Source organism: Poromitra crassiceps (assembly GCF_964638095.1).
Source record: "Poromitra crassiceps genome assembly, chromosome: 19".
Taxonomy (NCBI): Eukaryota; Metazoa; Chordata; class Actinopteri; order Beryciformes; family Melamphaidae; genus Poromitra; species Poromitra crassiceps.
In genome coordinates, this window is record NC_139646.1 from 21,016,529 (window position 1) to 21,027,839 (window position 11,311).

General features: G+C 43.4%; 1 protein-coding gene across 1 annotated transcript in view; it reads left to right on the forward strand.

Annotated features, from left to right (window-relative positions):
• Nucleotides 1–5,965: 5,965 nt before the first annotated feature.
• LOC310793703 (WD40 repeat-containing protein SMU1-like) overlaps nucleotides 5,966–11,311 on the forward strand; it is a gene marked incomplete at both ends in the record, with an annotated part of 11,516 nt that continues 6,170 nt past the window's right edge. The window contains 5 exons of the mRNA XM_083655559.1: nucleotides 5,966–5,991; nucleotides 7,555–7,765; nucleotides 8,342–8,494; nucleotides 9,108–9,218; nucleotides 9,727–9,855. Coding sequence (XP_083511685.1) covers nucleotides 5,966–5,991; nucleotides 7,555–7,765; nucleotides 8,342–8,494; nucleotides 9,108–9,218; nucleotides 9,727–9,855 — 630 coding nt within the window. The remainder of the gene's footprint in view (nucleotides 5,992–7,554; nucleotides 7,766–8,341; nucleotides 8,495–9,107; nucleotides 9,219–9,726; nucleotides 9,856–11,311) is intronic.

The window sequence follows — 11,311 nt, forward strand, 5'->3', positions numbered from 1 at the left end:
AATTAACGGGATTCTGATTCTTGTCTAAACAGTTTTATTTTTGCTCCCATTTTTCACGAGTTGAAATAAACGGTCCAAGACCTTCTATGCACACAAAAGGTTTATTTCTCTCAAATGTTGTTCACAAATTTGTTTAAATCTGTGTTAGTGAGCACTTAGCCGAAGTAATCCATCCACCCGACAGGTGTGCCATATGAAGATGCTGATTAAACAGCATGATTATTGCACAGGTGTGCCTCGGGCTGGTCACAATAAAAGGCGACTCTAAAATGTGCAGTTTTATGACGTCCCAAGTTTTGTGGGAGCGTGCAACTGCCTGGCATGCTGCAGCTGCTGCAGGAATGTCCAGCAGAGCTGTTGCCCGTGAATTGAAAGATAATTTCAAGCTGTCTCCAATGTGTTAAAAGTCTTAGATCTTTTATTTCAACTCGTGAAAAATGGAGCAAAAACAAGTGTTGCATTTAGATTTTTGTTCAGTATATATCAATGTTATTTCCCAGTGATATGGCCATACTATTGAGTCATCTGGTAACCATATCCATCTAGTATCCACCCACCCCTCCCCCTCCACCCCCCCATGCCAAATCAGTGGTGTGCAGACTTGCAGACCTTGACAGTGTGCATCGTTGCCCCGACCTTGTGGCAGCTTCTTCTGCACAGCTTGACAGTGAGGGACACCAGTCTCACAGCCTGGTAGCTGCTCCCGCCTGTGGCAGCCTGCAGGCCCTTCACAGTCTTCACCTCCTCTTCTACAAAGTCAGCAGAAGTACATTTTCAGAGAAAAGAGGTGCAAGACGTTTTGAACGTCTTTGAGAGCAGTCATTCTCAACCCTTTTCATTTCAAGGACCCCTAATTTAGTCCACATTTGGTGAGATTTTGTCTCTTATATCCAATTCTGAGAATATTTGTATTGCCATGATTTTGTCCAGGATTCCATGACTAGCTGTGTTGTAGGTAGAGATGAAGAAAAGATATGTCCATAAAAGTCTCTTCTATCTACATTCTCCATGAAATAATGGTGAAGCTTAACAATTCATCAGCTTGCTGGGGACACCAAGTTGAGAACCACTGATTTAGATTTAGCTTCACACCAGTAACATCATTTACCTCTGTCTTCTTCACTGATTTAGCTTCACACCAGTAACATCATTTACCTCTGTCTTCTTCACTGATTTAGCTTCACACCAGTAACATCATTTACCTTCGTCTTCTTCACTGATTTAGCTTCACACCAGTAACATAATTTACCTCTGTCTTCTTCACTGATTTAGCTTCACACCAGTAACATCATTTACCTCGGTCTTCTTCATTGATTTAGCTTCACACCAGTAACATCATTTACCTCTGTCTTCTTCACTGATTTAACTTCACACCAGTAACATCATTTACCTCTGTCTTCTTCACTGATTTAGCTTCACACCAGTAACATCATTTACCTCCATCTTCTTCACTGATTTAGCTTCACACCAGTAACATCATTTACCTCCATCTTCTTCACTGATTTAGCTTCACACCAGTAACATCATTTACCTCGGTCTTCTTCACTGATTTAGCTTCACACCAGTAACATAATTTACCTCCGTCTTCTTCACTGATTTAGCTTCACACCAGTAACATCATTTACCTCTGTCTTCTTCACTGATTTAGCTTCACACCAGTAACATAATTTACCTGTCTTCTTCACTGATTTAGCTTCACACCAGTAACATCATTTACCTCTTGTCTTCTTCACTGATTTAGCTTCACACCAGTAACATCATTTACCTCTTGTCTTCTTCACTGATTTAGCTTCACACCAGTAACATCATTTACCTCTTGTCTTCTTCACTGATTTAGCTTCACACCAGTAACATCATTTACCTCTTGTCTTCTTCACTGATTTAGCTTCACACCAGTAACATCATTTACCTCTTGTCTTCTTCACTGATTTAGCTTCACACCAGTAACATCATTTACCTCTGTCTTCTTCACTGATTTAGCTTCACACCAGTAACATCATTTACCTCTGTCTTCTTCACTGATTTAGCTTCACACCAGTAACATCATTTACCTCGGTCTTCTTCGGTGGGGGGGAGCAGTTGGTCCATCAGGGCCTCAGACATGCTCAGAGCAGAGTCCAGACCCAGACTCGCCAGGGCGATGGCTCTCACCACAAGTGACTGGTCAACCCCGTCATCAACCGCCGCCTGCTGCATCCTCCCAGACACCCATGTGACTGCGTGCTGCACACAGTCCACAGTCCCGTTGCCCGCGATGCTCGCCAAATCCCTCACCTCAAGCAGCTTGTTCTTGGCGCTGGCAGCAACCTGGGAGATATACAGACAAGGACAAGAGAGCACACGGATGTTTCCTTGTTTCTCTTCTTCTCAGTATTTCTCCCTAATTGTACTTGGCCAATTCTCCCTGCTGTCCCGGTCGTTGCCACCACCCCCTCTGCCGATCTGGGGAGAGTTGTAGACTAGCACACGCTTCCTCCGATACATGTGCAGTCGCCAGCCACTTCTTTTCCCCCTGACAGCGAGGGGTTTCACAGGCAGGGCGTAGCGCGTGGGAGGATCATGCTATTCCCCCACAGTTCCTCTCTCCCGCGAACAGGCGCCCTGACAGACCAGAGGAGGCACTAGTGCAGCCACCAGGACTCATAGCCCACCGGGTTCGCATCCCGCAGACACAGCCAATTGTATCTGTAGAACGTCTGAACAGGCCGGAAGTACCGCTTCCAGGAATCGAACCCGGGGCTCCGCGGTGATGTTTATGCTTCACGCTTTGGGTGCGATTTGTGCGGTTCATTCAGATTTGAAAAAGGAGAAGCAGGATGTACCTTCTCTGTGGGCTGTTGAAGCACCGGGAATGCAGTCTCCAGCCAGTCCAGACCTTGACATGCCACATGATTCGCAATGGAAACTAGGGAAATGTTCCAGACAGAGAGAGAGAGAAGCCATAACTGAACAAATGTTTTCTTTATACGACAAGAAAAGGAGACTGTCTTACAGAATTTCACTAGTACATCTAGGTTGTAGCCATTTGTCCAAGTTAACCCCAGAACTTGAGTATTGAGTAACATACTAATTGGCTAGGGTTGGCACGATACTAGAAATTCTAACTTTGATACAATACGCAGGAACATATCGATACTCACTATGGGATGAGAACACATCGAGGCATAAAAATAAATGACAGATACACGCTTCTCCATAATCTAGCCTGATAAAACTCATTAAAAACTGTAGTTATGATCTTTCATTAAGAGAAAGCACAGCTGGTATCAATACTGTTGCAAATGACTATTGTATCTGTTCATTTCTAGTATCGATACCTGTTGCAAATGACTATTGTATCTGTTCATTTCTAGTATCGATACCTGTTGCAAATGACTATTGTATCTGTTCATTTCTAGTATCGATACCTGTTGCAAATGACTGTTGCATCAGTTTAATTTTTTTAGTATCGATACTTATCAATATCAATTATTTTGAACCCTCCCATTGGCACCATTTAATGTGGCGCTACTGTTAAGGAAACTTACTTTAATAATTGATTAATGATCAATTGTAATCAGATGTGGGTGTTACGACACCTTTTGATATGGTCTCTACTCCCTACATCGCTTGCCTTTGAATTATTAGCCAGTAAACAAATAATGTCAAAACAGCTCACTTCCATCCTCACACACACACACATCACAACATAGTGATAGTAATGGCTGCATGATAATAAACTTAATATATCATGACAAAAAGGGCAAATTGGATTACAGCGTACAATCAACAACAACAGGTACAATACTTACTTTGGGGCTCCAGTTGAATGATGACAGAAGAAACCCTGTCATAGGCAAGTGAGCCTATACTGGCCACACCATTCTCCAGCAGCTCACACACAGACTTCAGGCTGGGGTGGCTGCTCTTGGTATCCAAGTACAAGACTGACAGAGTGGCACAAGCCGAGCGCACCATGGGAATCTGGGTGAGTCTGTCAACTGCATTCTGCAGGGGAATAGAATAGAAACAGACTCAGCAGCACTAGACAGCAGCTCCACACGTGGGTCCAGTGGGTGAGTAGTATTATATTGGTATTTTTTATTCTCAGTTGGCCTCAAATTGGGGTCTTTGCATTAACACGGTTTGGGAACCCCTGATTGATGATGTTGCTAATCGTAATCAGATCATCGCCCTGTTGCTAATTTATAGGCCACTACTCTTTTACTTCAACCTTGACATTCTTTTTGAACACGCTGAACTCTTGCTGCTACTCACCTCCTGGCTGGATGGGTTGTTATTCCTCGGCATGATTCGCGCACTTTGACAGAAGAAAAATAGGCCTAAATGAATAAACGTTTTGGAATTTAAATTGATCGCGGATTTAAACCGTCATTAATGGTTTAGAAAAAAACACCACTCACCCTGCAGAAGGAGGAACCATCCCGTGAACCACGAGACAAACTTTTTGGGTTGTATTCCTGCTCATCCAAAAAACTTGCATAGCGTGGTGGTAATCAAACTCAGCCGCGTCGCTCATATGCGCTCACCTGCGCCAGGCCTGCCCCCTTTGGAGAATTTCTTTTTCGCGCAACTCTCTCTGTATTCTCGCGATATGTCAACGTTTACCATCCAAACACACACGCATGCACGCACCCATATAGTCATCATTTGTTGCAATAACCGTCCCCAGCTGTTTCATTTAGCCTAATTATAGACCTAGGCTATTTGTCACGTTTCTTTTATTTTATTTTTTATTATTGGAGATAATGTCGCAGGTGTAATTTTTTTTCATTTTCATGTTCTCCCCAGAAATGACCGGTTTGAACGAATTAACTTGTGGTATTAAAATGTGGGCCCTTTGAGACTGTAACTGTGAGGGCTATACATTTGACTTGTCTTGTAGAACCCACTGAGATATATGAATGGTGGTCGGTGGTAGAACCCAAGGATATTAAACAATAAATCACAAAAATATAGTTCTCAATGCAGACATTTTTTCATTACAGTGGGCCTATCTCTACTGTCATGAGATGGATTACCATCTTCTGACGAAGATCCTTGGGATCGAAACGTAATAAATTGACCAGGAGCCTTAAAATCCAGTGTGCGGACTCTATTTGTTTTTCTAGATGGATTACCGCCACAGATTAATGAAGCCTCTATTGTGGATAAAGCAGGCACCTGGTTTATTATGCTGGTTTAGATGGAGGCAATGAGGAGACGCACTGAGCATGCTGCTTTGCATCTATGAGGTGGCACATAATGTGACATATTATTATGCCCTCAATGAATGATCACAGGAAAATGGCTATAGGAATTTAATTTCAAGGCAAAATTGTGCGCATGTCATCCCTTGTAGGATAATCCCAGAATACAAATATCAGCCAATTTGACACCGTTGTAAAACACACACACACACACACACACACACACACACACACACACACACACACACACACACACACACACACCAAGTGGCTACTTAAACTCAAAAGTGAGCTGCACACACACGCACACACACACACACAATAGGCATAAGCCGTATTAGTATTTTGTACTGTGGAGATGTTTCGGTATAGTGCATTGTGCAATGTCGTTTGCACGGCGCACGCCACGAGGGGGCTGCTGTCCATGGTGCTGATGGTGCTTTTGTCGTGCAGGGCTGCCATGGAGGGCTGCATGCACTCAGCATTCCGGAGCGGAACCGAACCGCTGTCTGTCTGCTGCCTGCAGCCAACAATGTTTCTATCGGCATTCGGCACCAGATGCATCCGCTGCAGACTTTCTATATGAGTGCACTGTGGCAGTCACACGGTTTTGGAAGACACACGAGACAGACACAATGTGAGACAAACACACACAAAAACGCACGTGCAGTGGGTGGTCCTCAATAAATGTCTTTCACGTGGCTCTAGCGAGCAGCACCGAGCCTCGGCAGCCTGCCTCACACACCATCAGTCCAGTGCAGCAAGGACACATCAACATGGCTTTGGAGGTGGAATCTGCAGAGTAAGTGATGAGATTTAGCTACCATTTGAGTGTGAATGAATAATAGTGTCAATGGGTAATAGTAGCCTATCAATTAAGGCGAGATTTTTGAGAGAGCTCTCTTAAAAATAAAAAATAAATGTCTTATATGTCGAATAATCACTATAATTTCCACAAATATAGCTTGCAATAGAGACATAGAATGTGTGATGTGACATAGGCTACAGTAGTTTATTGACACCTTGACTGTGCTTAATGGTGTTGTCTCCTATGATGTCATTGCAATATTCCAATATGCTGTTCCTACAATTTCGCATTGAAATGTGCGTCTTTTTAAAAGTTATTAGTCTATTAGATCACTACTTTTGGGCTATACAGTACAGTTATTGTTCCTTAGGCTAGATATTTGTATTTGTTTCACGCACCATATAAGGTGATGCTGCAGATATTAATTGCTGTCAGACGTTGATCCCGCAGCTCACTTTACCAATACGCGCCCACGTGGCAATTGTTTATTAATCGACTGAGCAGTGTTGAAGCATGCTAAACGCATATCGGCTTCTATAGTTTATTGTTTTTATTCTGCATTATGGAATTATCCTGTAAAACGAAGCCAGTCTTGCCTGTTAAATGTTAAATGATCGTTTGAGCCATTTAACCTGATGTGGAGGCTGGGTGTGCTTGAGAGAGGGAGGAGGGTCCAGGCTGCTCGGCAGTGATTGGATCATTGTATGCAGCCTCATTTAAATGCGCCTGACGGTCTCAAAGCAGAGTAGCCTCACCCCTGGGCAGGATTGGCTGGTAAAAAAACAAAATACTACAGTTTTTCTTGCATGGGAGATTTTAGGGGACATGATTAAGGGTACTGGTTAGTGCTGGTTACTAGTAACCTATATTAGTGCAGGTTGTTTCTGTATGGCTGGAGGTTAAGGGAGTCAATATTGCACAAAAACGGTGTCCAAAGTAAGCCTAAATATCATCACTCGGATAGAGTTTGAATCCACTCAGCGCTGCAATCCTGTCCCTGCCCAAGAGCTGCAGCCAGATGAAGCCAAGTAGGCTACTGCAGGGAATGTGGCTAACAGAAGAACTGAGTGATAACGAGTAATAACATAATTATATTATTATTATAACATAATTATGAGTAATAACAACACTGCTGCGAAAATGCCCAGCAGATGGCTCAAAGTGGGCCAAAGGTCCACATGAACCTGGGGTTTAATGAAGATTATACCTTCCAGACAAAATTCAATCTGTTATAGTGACACAGTCCTTTTCGCTGTTACTTCATCCCATTCGTTTTACAGTAGTGTCAAGAACCAAACGGAGCATTTTTTAGCCAAATCATCAATCACAACTTGTGTCCAGTTGATCATTGAGAAACATTACAGTGAAATTAACTCAGGGTCGTTTAAACACTGGCAGTTAGATAAACACTGATCATTTACTGACAGTACCCTCTAAAAACAAGCTGCAGACAGCCACAGATGCCCATAGGCGGAGGATACCACAGGCTTTGTAGGAAGGGAGATGTATCAATCAGTTCATGGTTGTAACAATTGTACGATTCTTTTTTTCTTGTAGCGTGATCCGTCTGATAATGCAGTATCTCAAGGAGAACAACCTCTATCGAACGCTGAGCACCTTACAGGAGGAAACGACCGTCTCGCTCAACACGGTGGACAGCATCGACAGCTTCGTGGCAGACATCAACAGAGGCCACTGGGACTCTGTCCTGCTGGCTATCGAGTCCCTCAAGCTGCCCGACAACACACTTATTGACCTTTATGAGCAGGTGAGATTTGCATTGTTGGAACGAGTGCACTTGACTTGAGTAACAGGTAGAGCTGGCCGACCGATATGGGGGAAAAAAATCATATCTCTGTATTTTTAGGCTGAATGCGATAGGCCTACACAATATATATCTAGGTATTTTCTACAAAGTGGGATACATGTTCACTTGTACGTCAAAGTCATATGTGAGATGTCACAAGACTGTACTTGACCAAATACCTTGATATCGACAATATTGTAAGGGACGACTATTGGTGCTTTCACAAAATATTCACACAATGAGATTTTTGATCAATAATCACAATGTGGATATAATGACTAAGTGGGTAAAGGCAAATAATAGAACAGCTAGAACAGTCTGGTGAGTTCAGAAAACGGCACTTTACTGTAATGCAACCTATAAAACCAGGAAAAGACAACACTTATGCACAATATCGCAATAGTACAAGATCCAATATCTAAGACGATATCTAGTCTCATATCACAATATTTACCATTTACAATATTGATATAATATCGATATATATTGCCCAGCCCTAGTAGCAGGTGAGACTGAGCCCTGATCTCTCTCCAACAGGTGGTGCTGGAGCTGATTGAAATGAGGGAGGTGGAGGCCGCCCGCTCCCTCCTCAGACAAACTGACCCCATGATCATGCTGAAGCAGACCCAGCCGGAGAGGCACATACACCTGGAGAAGCTCCTGACGCGCTCCTACTTTGACCCACACGAGGTGAGACCCAACCTGCTGCTTTTGTATATTTGAAGAGCTCTTGTCAGTGAATGTCAAGATCCCAGCCTGATCACCAGAATAAAACGTCTGCACTATACGTTTCTACAATCCACGGATATGTAGAAATATATGAAGATTTCTGAGCCAAAAACATGTTGTATTTCTAGTCTAGATACGTGTATATCAATGTTAGCTATTGAAAGCCAGTATGGGTGTTGTGGTCGAGGTAGATGGAGGGTGTAAACACTTGCCTTTCACACCGGAGAGCCGTGTGAGCTGCTGTGTCCAAAGTCTACATTCAACCCATAAATCCCATGTTTTTGTTATTTAAGCCTAACCCAAACCATAATCCCAACCTTAACCAAGTTGTTTTATATACCTAAACATAACCAAGTTGTTTTACATACCTAAACATAACCAAAGTTGTTTTACTTGCCTAGATTGTAGGTTTGCAGCAAATGCAGTTGTTTTAGAAACGTAAAATGCAGGTGTTTTGTTTCAAACGTCTGTTGAGATTGGACATATCCCTGGTTTGCAGACATGTATAAAATGCCAGCGTTTTATTCTGGTGACTGGGTTGAAGATCCAGTAAGCTCCTCCTGTCTCACTGCAGGCTTACCCAAACAGCAGCAGCAAGGAGAAGCGGCGCTGGGCCATAGCCCAGGCACTGATGAGCGAGGTCAGCGTCGTGCCCCCTTCTCGCCTCATGGGGCTGCTGGAGCAAGTCAGTGTGAGTAGGCCTGGACGGTTTTCAAACAGGCAGATCGACTAAACGACACTCACTCTCATTAGATGACAAGGAACTTTTATTCCTTTATGTCCCGTGGATTAAAGATCTCAAATTAATTCCCCCACACACACTCTCTTGCTCTCATTCACCGCTGTCTCCTGCCGAGTGATGATATTTAGGCTTACTTGGTCACAGTTTTTGTGCAATATTGACTCCCTTAACCTCCAGCCATACAGAAACAACCTGCACTAATATAGCTCTAGGTTACTAGTAACCAGCACTAACCAGTACCCTTAATCACGTCCCCTAAAATCTCCCATGCAAGAAAAACGAGCATTTAAATGAGGCTGCATACAATGATCCAATGACTGCCGAGCAGCCTGCATATCTGTCTTATATCTGTCTTATGTCTGTCTTATGTCTGTCTTATGTCTATACACTGAATGAATGAAACGGCCACAACCGTTCTCTGCTTTGTCTTTACCTCCGCTCTGCTCCACAGTCTCTGAAGATACAAGACCACCAGGGTCACCTGTCTCCTGACATGCCCATTGACATGAATGGCAGCAAAGCTATAGAGAGGCATGTGGAGGAAGAGAGCTTTCCTACACAGCTCTACCGGCACATCAAGGTAGACAGGCACAGGCTTGGACTCACATACATAATGGATATGTAGGCTACATGACATGCACTATATTTGTTTACCATAATGTTCAGCGCAGAGTTGAACTTGTGTATCATTGGTGCTTTCACTATTATTGTGGGAGTTCGGCATAGACCGTATCCACCATGACGTCACCCATTGGTTTGTCCACTCCCGTTTTGAAGCCCCGAGTTTGGCATTTTGAGCGTCGCCATCTTGGTTATTTGGAGGCAGAAGCAGCTAGCGCGAGACCAGGGGTTTCCCACACGGCAGCAGCGCCCCCTGCTATCCAGCCACAAAACATAGTCTGCTTTATCGTCTATTTTACAGCATTTACAAAATGAACATCATGCTGTATTGAAGAAGACCTGAAAGTCCATAAAGTCCATAAACTCATTAGGAAAGTGTTTATTAAGGTCATAAATCAAGTGAGAAGTAGGATCATTTCCCCATTGATTTCTATATAATCAGACTTTTTTTTGCAGCCAGTGGAGTCACCCCCTGCTGGCTATTAGAAAGACGACACGGTGGCTCAGTGGTTAGTACTGTTGCCTCACAGCAAGAAGGTCCTGTGTTCGAACCCTTGTCCATCCCAGGTCCTTTCTGTGTGGAGTTTGCATGTTCTCCCTGTGCTTGTGTGGGTTTTCTCCAGGTGCTCCGGCTTCCGCCCACCACCAAAAGACATGTATGTTAGGGTTAATACTCCTGTCAGTGCCCCCTGACCAAGGCACTGGCAAAAGAACTGGAGTTGGTCCCCGGGCGCTGCACTGCGGCTGCCCACTGCTCCTATAGTTCTAGGAAGGTTCCTAGTAGAGGATGGGTCAAATGCAGAGGATGAATTTCCCCATAGGGATAAATAAAGGATAACTTAACTTAACTTAACTTAGAATGGATGCAGGTTTTAGGTTACTTCTTACTTAGATGCATAATATGACATGTCGTCGGACTGTAAACAACAATGGAAGCGAAAGTCTTGGCGAGGACGTCTGCTCTACACCGGAAACAAAGAAATATCCTCCGTCTGTCCTACAGGGTCTTATTAGTCATCTGATAGACTCTGGGTGCCCAGATTGCTTCTGCAATATGAGTGCATTTTTCAGAACCAGAGGTTGCCCCTTGCAGTTAGAGCTGCAAGCACAATCACCGACTGAGATACAGTGTATTTGAGAGCTCTAACAGTTTTACTGCATGCATCTTTGAAATAGTTTGAGCTTGCCGCTTCCATTGTCAAGTCATCCACCAATTTAGTCTGTATAGTTTTGACCTCTTTGTTTATTAACCCATAAATATATTTGGCACACACACACACGCACGCACGCACCATTGAGTTATAGCTGTCAATCATCCCTATTTATATGTCAAATAACTACTTAAAAACAAACTGATCAGAAATCTGTATTGCACAGGCATTAGCATGATAATAACTATCTAAAATGATACAAAC